Source organism: Zeus faber (genome assembly GCF_960531495.2).
Source record: "Zeus faber genome assembly, chromosome: 19".
Classification (NCBI taxonomy): domain Eukaryota; kingdom Metazoa; phylum Chordata; class Actinopteri; order Zeiformes; family Zeidae; genus Zeus; species Zeus faber.
In genome coordinates, this window is record NC_137206.1 from 26,035,094 (window position 1) to 26,054,275 (window position 19,182).

Genomic DNA, 19,182 nt, shown 5'->3' on the forward strand with positions numbered 1-19,182 from the left:
TAATGTTAGTGTGTGTGTGTGTGTGTGTGTGTGTGTGTGTGTGTGTGTGTGTGTGTGTGTGTGTGTTTGGTTCCTTGTATATGAAGAAATGGAAACTGTGATGAGCTGTAGTATTATAGTAAGCTGCAAAGCCCTGACAAATCACAGTACTTTAAACAGTTTGTGCATCTATTACACTAACGTAGCGGTTCCCACCCTTTTCTGACTCACAGCCGACTTAAAAATATCCAAAATGTTTATCACAGGGGTGGTGCGTTCTCAAAGTTTTAGAGGAAAATACAAAAAAAACAATGAATTTGTCAATTAAATTTGTTTTTAAACATTTTGAAAAATACCATGAAATCGCTTTTTGAATTTTTATGAAAAATAAATAAATAAATAAAAATAATAATAATAATAAAAAATATAATAAAACAAAACAAGTCGTTGTCCTCTCAAGTTCGTCCCGACTTCGTTCAAAACAAATAGAAGTGCCAGGATTAAAAGGAAGAATAAGAAACTGCAAATGTATTTGTATGAAAACAATCAAAAATTTCTACATTCTGATGGATTATGGTTATCGACCGTTTTTTTTAATGCCTGGCCAGATAGAGTTTTGGCCATCTACCAGACATATTAAAACTAGTTGCAGTGTGTTTTTTTAATATTTCCAAATAGTACATTAATGTGCTGGTCCCACCGACCACAGTCTGTGCCTCCTCTGTGACCCACCATTGCGTTACGACCCACAGTTTGAAAGCCACCGGCCTAAGGGACAGATCCAGTTCCACACAATTATTTTAGTCAGTAAGTAAGATGCCATCTGTGTCCTCAGCTCCGCATGCCACACCGCTTGCCTTGCCTGGTATCATAAGATAAAGAATAACCCATGGTCTAAACATCAAATAAAACATTGACTACACTTTATGATTTTGGAGTGGAAATTAAAAACAATGTAAATTAATAGTGTGAAAATCCACATCAAAGTTGCTGGGACTCCTTATTTAGCTTACATAACAAAATTCTACACACAATGTCTAAGTAGTAAATCTGCAGTGAACAGAACAGGGAGCAGATAAGTTAAATATACAACAATAAACATAAGATTATGATAACAATACAACATTATAACATAATTATAATTATAATTATAAACATAATTAATACAAATAATAATTCATTTATAATAATAATTAATCATATTATAATAATTCTATAATTGCACTGCTTCACAGCAAGAAGGTCCTGGGTTCAGTTCCCGCCTGGGGCGCTGTTGGCATCGTGCATCGGGCGCGTCGACGGATGCTGCCCACTGCTCCTGGCTGTGCCCCCGGAGGAGGGACAAGCCAGGATGGGTTACACGCAGAGGAACCATTTCACTGGCCACCATGCAAAGCATGTGTTGTGTGATAAGTAAAGATTCTTCTTCTTATTATTTTGTGTGTGTATATATATATATATATATATACACACACACACACACACACACACAAATAAATAAATATGTCTCCCCAGAGTACAGCTTTAACCTTACGTCATCTGACGCCAGGGTGCGTGATGACGTCACTCGCTGCGTCGCTCAGCCACTGGAACCGCTCGTTGGAGAAAGTAGATCCAGCGCAACCGACTCTGTTCACCACCCACAGCCGGAAAAACACACCTGCAGCATGGGGAACTGCCAAGTGGGTAACGGTTGAATATGGTTTGACGATCGAGATGCGGGTTTATATCGTTTATACAGGTGTCTTTAAAGCACTATAGCGGCTCGTGTCGGCGCTGCGGGATCAAGGGGAAAATCGCAAACTATCGCGAGGATTTGATTTGATTAATGCGTCAAATGTTATTATTAGCCTTTTTTATTTATTTTGCTGAAATAAGACTGTGTTACAGCAATGATTGGTCCTAACCAGGCTTCTCACTGTCTTCCCCATCCCGCGGCACAGTGGGGGGGTCATTTGGAATATTTATTAAGTCTTTATGGTGTGTCATTCGTGGCACTGTGATGGGGTTTAATGGAGGATAAGGCCACTCCCCTGCGGAGCCCTGCCCCGCTCCGTTATAGACCGAGTTTGGAAAATGGGAATGGGGGGAGCGGCGTGTTCCTACGATGGAGGAGGTGTCGGGACCGCGGTGCGAGGACCCTAGTTTTACCGTCAGCGCCAGGACACAAGGACAAGATAGACGACACCCAACCCTTACGTTATACCTAAACTTAACCGTCTATAACATTATACCTAAACGTAACCATCTCTAACATTATACATAAACGTAACCATCTCTAACATACCTTAACTTAACCATCTATAACATTATACCTTAACTTAACCATCTATAACATTATACCTAAACTTAACCGTCTATAACATTATACTTAAACGTAACCATCTCTAACATTATACCTAAATTTAACCATCTATAACATTATACCCAAACTTAACGATCGATAACATTATACCTAAAACTATAAGTTGTTAGACAGAAAGTAGTATTTTGGTGGAATAAACCTGTAAAACTATAATAAGCTCAGTGGTGCTTTCACGAAAAACTTTGGTCCCAGGGTTCTAGTAATGCGGTCCCTGAAACTGCAGCCTCCTCTATTGCAGGAACGTACTATTGGAATGGCAGGAGTGTTGGAGGAGGGGGAGGATTACATTCCTGAAAAAGAGAGGAGGGGGAGGAGGTGTGGAGTCCATGGCCTGATTCATGGGGCCCTTTACAAGTGTGTGTTGGTTTAGACAGCCTGGGCTGAATTCCACTGGCCCTGATATTTGTCACTCAACCCCCCCAACCCTGCCCCTTTCCTCTTTTTTTAAAACCTTCTTCCTTATTATTATTATTATTATTATTATTATTATTATTATTATTATTATTACTATTATTATTAGAAGTAGTAGTAATAGTAGTAGTAGTAGTAGTAGTAGTAGTATTAGTATGATCAATATTATTATTATACAGACCTCCAATCATGTCTTAATAAAAAAGTACTCTGCCGATGACCTAAAATGAGTATGGCATACCACGCCTGATATAATGTGTCCTGTGGAGCTGGATTTGTGGTGTTCATAACAGTCATATATTAAATATATATCAAAATCTTTCTAAATATATAGTCAAGTCACCAGTCAGTTATGCTACATGCATCATTTTCTGTTTTTCAACACTCTAGCCCACCATCGTGCCCTACGAGGAGTTCGATGTCATTGCTGACATCAAGGCCATCCGCAAGGCCTGCAAAGGGCTGGGTAAGAGGTTTTCAGAAAAAAAACAAAAAACCACAATTATATTAAAAATGTTGTGCCCTGAAGTGGTGTTTAGATTATATGTGTGTGTTTGGGTTTATGTCAGGAACTGATGAGCAAGCAATCATCGACATCCTGGCAAATCGTAGTGCGGACCAGCGCCAAGAGATCAAACAGGCCTATTTCGACAAGTATGATGATGTAAGTAACTGAGCATAGAGCCGTGGTGTCATTAGGGGTGCGCGTCCAGGGCTTCAGCCCCGAATGTTTTATGAATAGCCCCCAAATAAACCTCTTGAATCTTGAATCTTTTATCCTGATCTAAAATAGCACCGCAGGGCCGTCTCTGCGCCCCGATTGCTCCCTTTCTGATGGTACTGACTATGCCAAGGGTGCGCCAGCGTTGGTGTGCCCGCACTCCGATGGTACCGACTGAGCCATCCCCCCCGAGTATACATATCTAAAGTTTTTCAATTTGTTGTTGAAGTACCTTGTGTTTGTGGAGGATGTGCTTCGTAATACACAGAAATAGTAGTGAAATGTGCATCTTGTCTGCATGTTAACGATGAAACGATTAATCAAATAATCGATTAATCGGTCAACAGGAAATTAATCGATTTACATTTTAGCAATGGAATCATCGATTTAGGAGTTGATAAAGTAAAAACTTCTAATATTTACAAGGACAAGGATAGTGAAAAGTAATGTTTTACACTTAAAGATTATTGTTTAGGTTCAGCTGGTGATGAACATTTTTCATTATTTTGTACCTTATTACCTCAATTAACTGTAATTTATTGCTATAATTTGTTTGCAGGGATGAAATAAATGATAAAAATAAATAAATATATATATATTAAATAGATCATGTACATTTTATAAATATGATGATCCCAATAGCGTTTGGAATAACGCCCATAGGAGCTGGTGGACGTGCTAAAGAGCGAGCTGGCAGGGAGCTTTGAGAAGGCCATCCTGGCAATGCTGGACACCCCGCTGGTCTACGCCGTCAAGGAGCTAAGAAGAGCCATGAAGGGAGCCGGCACCGACGAGGACGTGCTGGTGGAGGTCATCTGCACCGCCACCAACGCTGTGGGTCCCAAAATCATGACTATCAACAGTAGAAATCCACATTTAAATCTCTAGGATCTATGGAATTACAATTGAATCATTTGGATAGCCAGGAGAAAATGGTTGAATTTTGAATTAACGTTAAAGGAAAACGCCTGTATTTTTTATTAATTTATCTAAACCTTATTTTTCGATCATTGTAAGTCAGCAAGAGGAAGTGGGGGTGCAATCATCTCTTTTTTTGGCGAAACGAAAATAACAGCGTTTTCTCTTCAATGTTCCAAAACAACCGACGGCTATGGGGGCTTGATCTAATGATTTATTTTGTAATTTTATCTTGTTTTTATTTCCTTCAGGATGTCGCCATGTTCAAAGAATGCTACTTCCAGGGTGAGTACATGTCAATATGATGCTCAATAATAATAATAATGACAATTTTGTCAACTTAAACTTCCTGGGTCTTCTCAACTTAAAATTGTCAAATTAAGATGTACATTTTAAGATGAGAAAGAAAACCCCAAAATATAGATTTAACAAATAGAAGCAACTTTTTAAAGTTGATCCAATGACTCCAAGCCAAAGATTTTAGAGGTTTGTGAGTATTCAAAGTTTCTTTACAGAGCAGAAATGAAAACAAAAACCACATAAATTAAATAATTTGATTTATTCAAGAGGTTATTTCAAACACATGCGTGTCCTAACCCAACATGAATATATGTTCATTTAAGCCCTTCAAAATAAAATATATATATATAATCAACATGACCATCCTGTCACCACTTCCTGTTTCCTGTTTATATCGTCCCTACGTGGATTTTTATGACCGACACAGTTTTTATTTCAGTGGAGGTTTCTCTAATGATATCATGTAAACAACAGTACATCTTTACAACATTTACATCATTTTATCTCACCCTTTATTTAAACTCTGAAGAAAGACTTTTTATCTATTTAAAGTGACAATCAGCGCATTCTCGCCGGGAATGGCGGACCCCGCCACCAGCAATGGAAACAGCATATAGAGGAGCACACGCATAATATATTGAATGCATATTTCTGATAAATTGATAGTCAAATAGTGAATATAATATGGGACCAATATGGGATTAATTGACAAAATAAAATCACGATAACCACTTTAAGGAAAAACACATCTTTAGGGGATTGGCGTATTCCTAGGGCATTAAAACATTTTTAAAAGTATTAAATAAATTCCGCCGAAAATATGGTTTATTTTACATATTAAATTGGCAATAGGCAAAAAATGAATAAAATTGCTTTGAATGTTTACGACTGTAAAACGGTTGTCCCCAAATAAATTCAGCATTTTCAAAGGAGGTGTCTGTTTCTCGCTGCACAGCGATTGAGCCTGGTATTTAGGATCTGAGCGGGCGGTTTGATTGGACCTGGACCCATTTCCTGCCTCCCGCTCGACCTCATCGTGGCTTTCCTTGTGTTTCCGTGTCAGTGCATGAGCGAGACCTGGAGGCCGACATCGAGGGAGACACTAGCGGAGACGTGAGGAACCTTCTCACGGCTCTCCTGCAGGTATGGTAGATGCTTCCTTATCTCCATCCTCACTTCCTGTTTCGGGGCCGGAATCAGTGCATCGCAAGCTGATTTCTGCACTGCGTTTCCGTACGCAAGGGAAATTCCAAGCGCTTTGCATGAAGCAATAAAAGCTGTTGAAGGCCTAACATGCAGTCTGATCTGTTTCTTCTTCTCTTCTTCTTTCAGGGAACCCGCGATGAGAGCTACGAGGTGGACGAGGCTCTGGCTGAAGAGGACGCCACCATGTTGTTTGAGGTAGCGGGCTCCTATTAATGAGGGAATTAACCCTAACAAGACCCATTGAAGCCGTGGACTGAATCACACGCTGGTGGGAGATAATACCGTCCCATGGGAAGTGATGGTGGTTTTCTGTACTACAAATATCAGGAAGAGAGTTAAAATGGTCATTTTTATTGAAGGTAAATAGAAGAGTTTGTTTTCTGTGCCGCATTCCACAGTGTCTGTCACCGTTGAGTGTTCACCAATTTACGGCCACAAGAGACAGCAGTGATCACAAACAAAACACTGAAAACTCAATTAACGTGTATGTGTTTGTGTGTGTCCGTGTGTGTGTGTGTGTGTGTGGGTGTGCACGTGCACGTCTGTGTGTGTCTCACGAGTTTGGCAGTTTGACTGAAAGTATTTACTTTCATCAAAGATTCACAGGGTAGAATAACATACTCTCCTCAAGACATCAATAATATATTTAGAGACTTTTATAAGAACCTATATCACTCGGATAATGAATCGAATATATCAAACATTCACTCATTCCTTGATGATATCGACCTTCCTAAACTTTCGACGGAACAGGCTACCACCTTAGATCAACCATGTACTCTTGAAGAACTCAGGAAAGCGCTCTTCTCTATGCCCAACAATAAATCACCTGGATCAGATGGCTACCCAGTGGAATTTTATAAACACTTTTGGCCACTTATCTCCCCATTCTTCATCAGAATGGTTACAGAGGTCAAGTCAACCTAAACCATGCCTCCGCACATGAACACTGCTCTTATTTCGGTTTTGCTGAAACCCGAAAGGACCCAACCCTCACCTCCAGTTACAGATTATAAGTAAAACACTAACCAACATAATTGAATTGATAAAAAAGTAATCTCATTTATAATTCCCCCAGGTCAAACAGGCTTTGTCAAAGGCAGACACTCCAGCAATATGCGTTGTTTATTCAGTCTGATGAGCATATCTAAAAGGAACAACTTAAATAGTATTATTGCCTCTTTGGATGCTGAAAAAGCATTTGATAGAGTGAATTGGACATATCTCTTTTCAATCCTCAACAAATTTGGCTTTAGAGAGTCCCTCATTCAATGGATCAGAATCCTCTACAACTCTCCATCTGCTTCTGTCATCACCAATGGTTACACCTCACAGCGTTTCGCGCCATAAGACAAGGATGTCCCCTTTACTATTCGCCATCTTTATTGAACCCCCCGCGGCAACTATAGGTCAAAACACTAATATTGTTGGCATACAAACAGGAAACTCTGTTCACAAAATCAGTTTGTATGCAGACGATATCCTACTGTACATTCGGAACCCAATATCATCCCTACCGGAGGTGTTCAAACTTACAGTATATCTTAATTCTCAGCTATCTCAGACTATTTAATAAATTGGATTAAAACCATAGTCTTACCACTCAGTGGGGGGGACTGTAATGCTGCAACCCAGAAACTTCACTTAACCATCACAACAGGCAATATTAGATACCTTGGTATTGATATCTCCCCCAATCTATCAGATTTGTTTACCCTTAACTTCACTCCATTGCTCAAATCCATTGAAGAAGACCTAATTTTATGGAACAACCTACCCATCTCACTAATTGGTAGGATAGCAGCAGTGTAAATGAATATACTTCCAAAAATAAATTATATATTTTCAATGACCCCAGTGCAACCAACAGTACATTGGTTTAATACTCTCGACTCAATAATCAACAAATTTTATTGGAAATACTTGAAACCGAGAATTAAACGAGCAACACTACAGAAAAACAAAGACTGTGGAGGCCTAGCAGCCCCAAACTTTAGATACTATTATCTACTAGGATACTACTACATTATAATTAAATGGTTACAACCTGAGCAACAATTGGCCCATGGATGGTGAGACATTGAACAATCTGAATGTCAGGAGTTATCATTATCCGATCTCCCATTCCTTACTGAATCTATAAGGAAACATAATTGCTTTAAAAACCCCAAATCGCAACAACTCTGTCAGCCTGGTGGAAATTCCTCAAACTCAGTGGTCACACTTTATCTCCAAACAAATTCACGCCAATCTGGCACAACCCAGATTTCCTGGTTAAAAACAGACCAATAAACTTTAGGTCTTGGAAAAGACAAGGAATTACTCATCTGGAACACATTTTTGAAAACAATTTGCTTATATCCTTCCCAACCTTAACCCAAAGGTTTAATATCGGTGGCCACGGCTTCCTTCAATTTCTTCAATTACAGCAGTCTCTAAAAGTTGAAATGATTGAACATCTCACTCATATCGGTCACTTACAAAATCCCTTTTCCAGAATATACAAACTTTTACTAAAAATAGACGACACCTTATCTTTACCTACAATGAAATGGGAAAGAGACCTTGCTGTTCCCACCAATATCAACCTGTGGAAGCTTATTTGCAACAACACCTTTTCTGTGACCCGCAACTCCAAAATGCAGCTCATCCAATATAAGATTTTGCACAGAGCCCATATCACGGAAGACAAAATATTCAAAATGGGTTTTGTGGATGAAGACATTTGCTCCCACTGTTCCCTTGATACCAGAGATGACTACTTTCATGCCTTCTGGCTCTGCCCACCTATCCTACCATTCTGGACCAACATCACCAAGAAGCTATCAACCCTTCTGGGTCGCAGCATTCCATCCCCGTCTATGTGTCTTTTCGGTGATCTCTCCTCGGTCGACCCACAACTGAAACACCACCAACCCATTTTGATCGCCTTAACAATGGCCAAGAAACTCAATAGGAAAAATAGAGATAATCTCACCACATCCCAATGTTGTAGTTATAAATAGATTACATCTCAATGGAAAAACTATTGGCAATATCCCAAAACCATGTTGATTCATTTAATGAGATATGCGTTGCTTTTAATTTGCCCCACGGAGGAGTTGGGTGGTCTGGGGGTTGGCGCCTGCTCCTTTACCTGAGTTGAGCTGGCCTGACTCCGGGGGTGGTGGGCGGGAAAACGTGCTCCTGGGGAGTACCGGCAGCTGGGCGGAGGGCCTGTATACCTGGTGGCCTGCCGGCATCGCCGGGGGGGGGGGGATGTAACATCGAGGTGCCCCGCGCTGGGCACTTGCTGCTACGTCTATGGTCACTTGGCACTCACGCCAGGCGGGGCGCCTAGTCGGCTGTGGTGGGGCGGGCCCCCCCTCCTTGTGCGGGCCGTGGGTGGGCGTGGGGGTCTTGTCGGCCTGCCCATGGGGCAGGCAGCTCGGGCGGAGTGTCGGTCTGTCACCGTGGGGCTGTGATCTGGGCCCGTGGTCCGTGCTTTGCGCCCGTAGCCCGGGTTCTGTGCTGTGGGTTGGTTCTATGTGTGCGCCCCTGGTGCGCAGGGCCTCCTCCTGCTCCCTGGGACTTGGTCAACTCCTCTGTCACGACCATAACTGGGAGACGGGAGGCAGGCAAGGGATGTTTATTAACCGGGACGGTGGAGCTGGCCGGGGGGACCCGGTCGGGTGGGGATGGAGCAGGGCAGGGCAGGAATGATGATGACCAGGAGATGGGGTCCAGGATCCGGGTGGAGAGACGGGGAACCAGGCTGGATGGAGATGGACGGAGAGCCTTGGTCGACGAGCGGAGACAGGCAGGTAAACCGGGCTGGCTGGACTTGGAGAGACAGACTGGGTCGACGAGAGGAGACAAGCAGGTAAGGGGAAGGCGAGACAACAAGACATAAACTAGGAACTAGGAACTAGGAATAGGAACTTGGAAGGGAGCCAATAGCGCTACAACTCGGGGAAAGCTAGTTGGCGGTCTGGCAAGGAATGGCTAGGAAGCTGGGGCTAAATACTGTGCAGGTAATTGATCCCAGGTGTGTACAATTGGGCTTTAGTAGGGAGCTGCAGATGGGGTAAGGGCGGCCTCTAGTGGTGCTGGGAGGCCGTGGGCCTAACAGTACCCCCCCCTCTATGGACGCCCCTTGGCGGACACCTGGAGCCTGAAGGGCGACTTCGGTTGAAATCCCGGATGAGGGAGGCATCCAGGATCTGTCTCCGGGGGACCCAGGAGCGTTCCTCCAGGCCGTATCCCTCCCAGTCTACGAGGTACTGGAAGCCCCTCCCCCGGCGCCGCACGTCCAGCAGGCGCCGCACTGTGTAGGTCGGGTGGCCGTCGATGGTGCGGGGGGGTGGTGGGGCCTCGGCGGGGAGGGAGAGAGGGCTGGAAACCACTGGCTTGAGCAGGGAAACATGGAAGGTAGGGTGGACACGGAGGGAGGGAGGGAGACGGAGGCGTACGGCACAGGGGTTAATGATTGACTCAATGGGAAAGGGGCCAACATACGGGGAGCGAGTTTTCGGGAGTCCACCTTGAGGGGCAAGTCCTTTGTGGAGAGCCATACCATCTGTCCGGGGACGTATGTAGGTGCGGACACACGGTGCTGGTTCGCCTGCCGCTGGGACCTGGCAGAGGCCCGGAGTAGGGTAGAGCGGGCCCTCCTCCACGTCCTCCGGCAGCGACCAATGTGGGCCTGGACGGAGGGTACGGCGATCTCAGCCTCCTGGGCAGGGAACAGCGGGGGTTGGTTGCCCAGAGAGCATTGGAAGGGCGACAGGCAGGAGGAGGCGTTCACCAGGGTGGTCGCTCCAGGTTCACCTCCTGGTTCGCCCGCTCCGTCTGGCCGTTGGTCTGGGGGTGGAAACCGGAGGAGAGACTGACCTGTGCCCCCAGGGCCGAGCAGAAGGTCGGCCAGACCTTGGAGGTGAACTGGGGTCCTCTGTCTGACACCACGTCTGCCGGAATGCCATGGCGGCGGAACACCTCGGCCACCAGCAGGTCTGCGGTCTCCCTCGCAGATGGTAGCTTGGGCAGGGCGAGGAAGTGGGCCGCCTTAGAAAAGCGGTCCACCACCGTGAGGATGGTAGTGTTGCCCCGGGATAGTGGAAGACCGGTGACGAAGTCCAGGGCGATGTGGGACCAAGGACGAGTCGGGATGGGTAATGGGCGGAGGAGGCTGGAGCAGGGTCAGGTGGAGGTCTTGGACCGGGCGCAGGTGGGGCAGGCCGAGACGAAGGACCGGGTGTCAGGGAGCAGGGTCGGCCACCAGAAGCGCTGGCGGATGACGGCCAGGGTGCGGGTGATCCCGGGGTGGCAGCTGAGGCGGGAGGCATGGGCCCACTGCAGAACCTGGGAGCGTGCAGAGTCAGGGACGAACAGGCGGTTAGGGGGTCCGGTACCTGGGTCGGGCTGGTGCTCCTGCGCTTGGGTGACGAGGGACTCGATCTCCCAGGTGTGTGTGGCGGCAAGGCACAGGGGTGGAAGCATGGGTTCAGGATCCCCTGTCTTCTCCTCTGGCGCGAACACACGGGACAGGGCGTCAGGTTTGGTGTTCTTGGTTCCTGGGCGGTAGGATAGGGAGAAGTTAAACCGGCCAAAAAACAACGCCCACCTGGCCTGCCGGGAGTTGAGCCGCTTCGCCGTCCGGATATAGGCCAGGTTCTTATGATCGGTCCAGACGACGAAGGGGTGGATTGCTCCCTCAAGCCAGTGGTGCCATTCCTCCAGGGCTAGTTTGACAGCCAGTAGTTCCCGGTTACCCACATCATAGTTGCGCTCGGGTGGTGTGAGCCTGCGGGACAGAAAGGCACAGGGGTGGAGCTTACCATCGGTTGGGGAGCGCTGAGAAAGTACTGCTCCTACCGTACCGTGTCTGAAGCGTCCACCTCTACCACGAACTGGAGGTTGGCGTCGGGCTGGGCCAGGACTGGGGCCGAAGAAAAGCGGGTCCTGAGGTCGAGGAACGCGGGTGAACAGAACGTAGGAGAGACTCACGGGGCCCCCCTGACTCCAAACCGCGGAACCCCAGCCGAGAGCCGCCCCTCTCAGGCAGGAGATGAGGAACGCGATGCGGGCACTATCGGAGGCGTACGACGACGGCCGCTGTTGGAAAACCACTGCGCACTGCACAAGGAAGGCGCGGCAGGTGCCGAAATCGCCGTCGTAAGGCGCTGGAGCCGGAACGTGGGGCTCAGGGGGGACGAGAGGCGCTGGGAGCCCTGGTGTGGGAAGGAGGGCGGGTCGGTGTACCGGGGGGGCCACGGGGGCCGGAGGACCCTGCAGGTCCGGAGGTGTTCCGCGATGTCCTGGAGGGCCTGGTCATGATGCCCAAGCAACACTCCTTGGTCCCGGAGTGCGCGGCGGAGCCCTTCTGTGTCGGCTGGGTCCATGTTTTCCTGGCCAGACCGTACTGTCACGACCAGAACTGGGAGGGACCCAAACACACGACACAGGGAGACGGGAGGCAGGCAAGGGATGTTTATTAACCGGGACGGTGGAGCTGGCCGGGGGGACCCGGTCGGGTGGGGATGGAGCAGGGCAGGGCAGGGATGATGACGACCAGGAGATGGGGTCCAGGATCCGGGTGGAGAGACGGGGAACCAGGCTGGATGGAGATGGACGGAGAGCCTTGGTCGACGAGCGGAGACAGGCAGGTAAACCGGGCTGGCTGGACTTGGAGAGACAGACTGGGTCGACGAGAGGAGACAAGCAGGCGAGACAACAAGACAGGAACTAGGGAATAGGAATAGGAATAGGAATAGGAATAGGAATAGGAATAGGAATAGGAATAGGAACTTGGAAGGGAGCCAATAGCTATACAACTCGGGGAAAGCTGGTTGGCGGTCTGGCAAGGAATGGCTAGGAAGCTGGGGCTAAATACTGTGCAGGTAATTGATCCCAGGTGTGTACAATTGGGCTTGAGTAGGGAGCTGCAGATGGGGCAAGGGCGGCCTCTAGTGGTGCTGGGAGGCCGTGGGCCTAACATCCTCGGGCTGGGCGCGGGAGTTGCTCCATTGCCCTCTGGCTTCTCTGGGGGCCCAGGGGCTTCCGTGGCCGCAGGGCAGGGTACCCAGGGATCTCCTGCAGCCGGGGGTTGTCCGCGGGGCTATGGAGTTCTGGGGGCTTCGGGGCCCCTTGCGCTGCTTGGAGGCGCCGCAACATAATACTGACCTTCTACACCAGTACCAATGGGGATAAGTCATAAACACTCACCGGTGGACATCTTACACACACACACACACACCCACGCACGCACACACACACACACGCACACCTGCTTGGAGTGCACCCCAGCAACCTGGGGTGCACTCCCCTCCTTTCCTCCCTCATTTACTGCCATAACTTTGACAGGAAGAGGCCACGGGACCAGCTGTGGTTCCAGTTTTCCTGGACCTAATTCAGTTTTTCAATACATGTTGTCGTCCAATGTTTATGTTTTTGTGTAAATGTTGTTTGTTTCTATGTCTATTTGTCTCACCGTGGTGATTCTCCCCCTCTTGGAGTAGTGATCAGTTGTTTATAGACCCAAACATGATAAATAATTCTCCAAAGAGGGAGGTTGGTGGTGGCTCTCCATAACCAAAACTGTGCTCTTGTCATTCTACAGGGCATCCACAGGACAGAGTTATTGCAGCAGTTGTTGATGATTTAAGAATTAATAAAGAGTTGCATTGCAGGTTGAGAACTCCTCTTGCAGACTAACTCTGTCCTGGATGCAAATGGCATACAAATACTCTGTGTTGTATGCCCAGCATGCTGACGGCACAGGTTAAAAAAATAAATAAAATGAAAGTATTTACTTTCAAACTAGGGATTTGTTCAGATATTTTGCATGGGATGTCTACGTACAACCCGACGAAATACCCTTCCCAAAGGCAAGGCTTGAAAAAATAAAACTTTATACAAACTAACTGGAAGGTGGATATTTAAACGTTTTAACCGCAGGCCGGAGAAGGGCGGTTTGGAACAGACGAGTCCACCTTCAGCTACGTCCTCGCCAGCAGGAACTACCTGCAGCTCCAAACCACCTTCAAGATCTACGAGCAGGTGGGAGAGGGCGCCGCTTTATCCAGACAAGTTTCCATCCCAGTGTCTCATAGCGCATTAGTTAAAAAAAACAATGAAACTGCTGTTGTCTCTCCGTAGCTTTCTGGAACTGAAATCCTGGACGCCATCGAGAACGAGACTTCTGGGACGCTGAAGAAATGCTTCATCACTCTGGGTTTGTTGGAGATGCAAAGGGATCAAATCCATCCCATATCTATTTCATCATCGGGCAGAGCGCTGTGTCCATTTTAATGTCGATGTCGTGATAGGAGGCTCGATTTTGTTTGGGATTTTGGATATCTCCATTAAGTTAAATGTTGTCTTAGTTGACATGTTCTAGATCTTCTAATCAATGGTCATATAAATGTCAAATATTTCTTGTGAGTAAATATGTCATGAAAGCACCTAAAATCATCCCCAAAATATTGTCAAATTATCAATTTAACGGTATTTGTCAAAATATATTGTGATATTTGATCACCCAGCCCTATTTTATGCTAGTATCCCGAAAATCCCCCGTTTAAAATTCTTTCCCTAACATAAATGTTAATTTTATGATTTGAAGTTTGAAGCTATCGTGGGGCTCATCGATGAATTGTTTGATAATATATTTCTCTATCATATTCTCATTCCTTAATAATTTTATTGAATAAGTGCATCACAGTTTAAAACCTCTTCATTACCAGGAGAGCCTGGTGTTTGTCATGTCTCCGATTATTTTCTGCCTTTAATTGGGATGGACGTGTGCTTTTACGGAGGAAGGTTTGATATGAACATGCAGTTCTGTGTTCTGTGCTCCTCACAGTACGAGCGGCCAAAAACCCGCAGCTCTACTTTGCCAGACGTCTGAATGAGGCCATGAAGGGAGCGGGAACAGATGAAGGGACGCTCATCCGCATCATCGTGTGCCGCTCCGAGGTAACGGGGTGCGGCGGGGAACCATTTTAAACAAACACCCCTTCCTGGAACTAAAATGTATTTTACATTTTCTGTGTAGCACAAACTGACTTAAAAGTGAAATACTGCTTCAAAATAATAAAAAAAACATATCTCCTAGCTTTTGAAAAATGTATTTAGCCAAATACTCCTCATATATGAAATTATGGCCACAATACTACAATTGTTATTTTTATAACTCAATAGTAATGATTCAATACAGTCAGTCCCAAAGAATATTGAATTTCCATACGCAGATCGACATAATTTAACGGAAGTGAATGAGAAAAATAATTATGACTTTTCTATGTTATCCCATTTGCATACCGTATAATATACTATAATATTGTGAAATATTACCATAACTATACTGCCATAATACTGTTGTTCTATTATTATTTAATGCAACAGTGATTCTCAACCTTTTTATTCAGGTTAGTCCATGGATCCTGTTTGATGACATTTTCTCTCTGGGAGCTTAATTTAAGGAGATTATTATTATTAGATATGATGATCATGTCATGATGAATCTATGACAAAACAGTCATTATTGTACATACCAACGTCCCATCAATAAAGCAACGGTGAAGTTAAACTATGAATCATTTTTACTGGGGACCCATGAGGGTCTCCGGACCCCCACTTTTAGACCCTAGGGCATGAAAGGCACTGTGTAAAAGCATGGAAATAAAAAGCTGAAAACAGATCAACCGCTGCGATACGACAACATACAAAACATTGCATTGGTGATATCACAAACACAAATCTACATTTGAAACACATTACCGTTGACCTTTGACCTTTCCCTGCAGTACGACCTGGAGACCATCAAGGACATGTACCTGGAGAAGTATGACGTGTCCCTAAAGGAGGCACTGCGGGACGAGTGCAGCGGTGACTTCAAGCGCCTCCTGCTGGCCATCTGTCACTGAACCGGACGGAGAGCACCACCCAAAACTAACACCACTGACGGAGGAGACAGGGGGGGCGGCATTTTGAACTCACCTCTCTGAGTTCGCTACGGATAATTATTTCTGTCCCTAGACTGAAACATCAGCGTAGTATTCCTTAATCCTTTCAAACGGGACGTGTATTTATTTAGGGACTAGATCAAGTACATTTTTATTTTTGTTTTTATTTTTGGTCCAGTTCACTGGGATAAAATAATAATAATGTTTTTTACACTATTTTAACTTAGTATAGGGCTTAGTGATGCAGTGAAGCATTTGTAAACGTCAGCGGTTTACCTACTTTTGAGGGTCAGTATCTCACCCCCCCCCCCCCCCCCCCCCCGCCCCAGTGCTCCAAAATCACTTAATTCCGTCGCCGCATGAGATGCAATTATTCCACGTGGCTCGACGTAGCACCAGGGCTTTTTGAAGATAAAAATGCAAAAGGAAATGCAAGTTTTCTGTTGGAGGAGAGGGTGATGAATGAAGAAAATGGCATGTCATTACGAAGGACTCTGAGACTTTTCCCTCGCTGCTGTTTCGCAACAGAAGAAGAAAGAAAAAAAAACGCAATATTTTTTTTGGGGTTGCTTCATTGGTTTCGATTCCACTGCGTAGAGGATGACTGACGAGACACATCCACAAGTATGTCACCCTGTGATATTTTTGTATTACTACACTGAATTACTATGCTAACATGGCACCTAATTAAAGATAACTTTATTTAGTTTATTAGAAGTTGCATGTCAATGGAGAAAAAAGACCCGATGATGTTTATACCGACTAAATATAACATACCTATAAAAATCAGAAAACTGCCAAAATGAACCTAAATAACCTCATGGCAGCTGTGTCTAAATGTAATATTAGCGTAACATACAAATGTTATTATATGAAGTATTATCATGATTAGCGGCGTTTCGAAGGGTGCAACTACTTGAGGATCTCCTATGAGTTTACTCTGTGACACCATCCACAGGGATAGTTATTTATTGAAATGGGACCAATATTAGTCTCAGTGTAGCCAAAGAATTTTAGCCTTATCTACAAATAAAGTACTAAAATGCTTCAATTGTCTCTGTTCTAATTATTTCCTTATCTCTCCATTTAATGGTAATGTGTTGATTTTCCTTCTAATGTAGGATCTATAATGACTAAAAATGAAATCCACTTCTCTTTGTCTATTTTAGATATTAGTAGTCATGAAATTATAAATAGGCCTATATATATAATAAAGGTATTGAAGTGCATTTTCACATCACCATTTAATTGAAGCAACGCGTCTGAGAGACATTTGACAAACGAGGAAGTCGTTTAAAATATATTTATCAATAAAACCCCAAAAATGCATTACATACAGAGCAGAGCTCAACTTTCACAATTGAATTTAAGAAACGTATTGGGCTGTGTATGAGCGAACAACGGTACAACATGTTCAATACTGCAATTCATAATCTACATCAAAACATCAAATCTGGAGCAAAGGAAATGCCTTCTGGAGGAACTAAAACCACAAATATTTTATTAATAATAAAACAAATTATTCATATTTCCAAAATAGTGATAAAAAAACGGATTTCCATAATAATAATAATACATGAGAAATATGTTCAGAACCACCAACCCCTGTAACCACTGTTTTAAATCGCACATGCATCTGAAACAGTCCATGTGTGATGGGCGTGGCCCCTGCAGGCTGCACAGTACAGCCGCATCTCGTATCGTTACATTTCACACGGAATTAAACACGCACAAGCCCCGCCCCGCAGCTCCGTGCATACGGGCGGCGCGGTGCATTGAATTGAACTGCACCGACTGCACAGTTGTTTAGATTTTATTCTGCAGGGAAATGAATTGATCGTGACCCGAGCTGAGCAGAGTTACAGCCGGAACACACGGAATACCGCGGCGGATTCTGGATAAAGCTTAGAGGCGCGGGGGTAGGTGGAGGTGGTGGTGCATGGGGTGTGTGTGCGTATTTTGTCGCTCCGTTACCGGGCTCCATCTGGGCGGCCGTGTGCGCGTCAGCTCCGCGCGCGTCCCGACCTGCACCGTCGCCCCCGCGAGGGGCGTTGTGGGTGACGATGGGATGGATGGTGGGTGACGATGGGATGGATGGTGGGTGACGATGGGATGAATGGTGGGTGACGATGGGATGAATGGTGGGTGACGATGGGATGGATGGTGGGTGATGATGGGATGGATGGTGGGTGACGATGGGATGGATGGTGGGTGACGATGGGATGAATGGTGGGTGACGATGGGATGAATGGTGGGTGATGATGGGATGGATGGTGGGTGACGATGGGATGGATGGTGGGTGACGATGGGATGGATGGTGGGTGACGATGGGACGGATGGTGGGTGACGATGGGACGGATGGTGGGTGACGATGGGATGGATGGTGGGTGACGATGGGATGGATGGTGGGTGACGATGGGACGGATGGTGGGTGACGATGGGACGGATGGTGGGTGACGATGGGACGGATGGTGGGTGACGATGGGACGGATGGTGGGTGACGATGGGACGGATGGTGGGTGACGATGGGATGGATGGTGGGTGACGATGGGATCGATGGTGGGTGATGATGGGATGAATGGTGGGTGATGATGGGATGGATGGTGGGTGACGATGGGACGGATGGTGGGTGACGATGGGACGGATGGTGGGTGATGATGGGATGGATGGTGGGTGATGATGGGATGGATGGTGGGTGATGATGGGATGAATGGTGGGTGATGATGGGATGGATGGTGGGTGATGATGGGACGGATGGTGGGTGATGATGGGATGGATGGTGGGTGACGATGGGATGGATGGTGGGTGATGATGGGATGAATGGTGGGTGATGATGGGATGGATGGTGGGTGATGATGGGACGGATGGTGGGTGATGATGGGATCGATGGTGGGTGATGATGGGATGAATGGTGGGTGATGATGGGATAGATGGTGGGTGATGATGGGATGGATGGTGGGTGATGATGGGATGAATGGTGGGTGATGATGGGATGGATGGTGACTGATCGATAGGTCGGTCCCTTCGTCTGTTTTCTTTTTGCGGCGTCTTCGGTTTTGTGCGGCGCGCATCGTTTCCATGGAAACCGGGGGTGACGCAGCGGTGCGCCACGTTTGCTCCCCCAAAATAATGAACCGGGTTAAAGCATCAGCAGCATTTATAGATGCACAATGTGGAATAATATTTCAGTTCTTTTGGATAAGTAAATGTGATTTGAAAATCCCACCTATTATTATTATTATTATTATTATTATTATTATTATTATTATTATTATTATTTCTTATAATAATAATAATAATAATAATAATAATAATAATAATAATAAAGAGTGTTTAAA

General features: G+C 45.7%; 1 protein-coding gene across 2 annotated transcripts; it reads left to right on the forward strand.

Annotated features, from left to right (window-relative positions):
* The first annotated feature begins 1,344 nt into the window (after positions 1–1,344).
* On the forward strand, positions 1,345–16,883 carry anxa13 (annexin A13). 2 transcript variants are annotated; one of them, XM_080020500.1, is made up of 11 exons: positions 1,537–1,661; positions 3,146–3,221; positions 3,325–3,419; positions 4,140–4,310; positions 4,646–4,679; positions 5,758–5,837; positions 6,027–6,095; positions 13,836–13,937; positions 14,037–14,112; positions 14,743–14,855; positions 15,686–16,883. In XM_080020500.1, exons 1-11 carry the CDS (start codon positions 1,647–1,649, stop codon positions 15,803–15,805), a joined length of 951 nt encoding a protein of 316 aa, XP_079876626.1. In that variant the 5' UTR covers positions 1,537–1,646; the 3' UTR covers positions 15,806–16,883. The 2 variants fall into 2 exon arrangements, with proteins under 2 accessions (XP_079876627.1, XP_079876626.1); XM_080020501.1 differs by lacking the exons at positions 3,146–3,221; positions 3,325–3,419 and adding an exon at positions 1,345–1,392 and having other exon boundaries at positions 1,495–1,661.
* Positions 16,884–19,182: the final 2,299 nt, after the last annotated feature.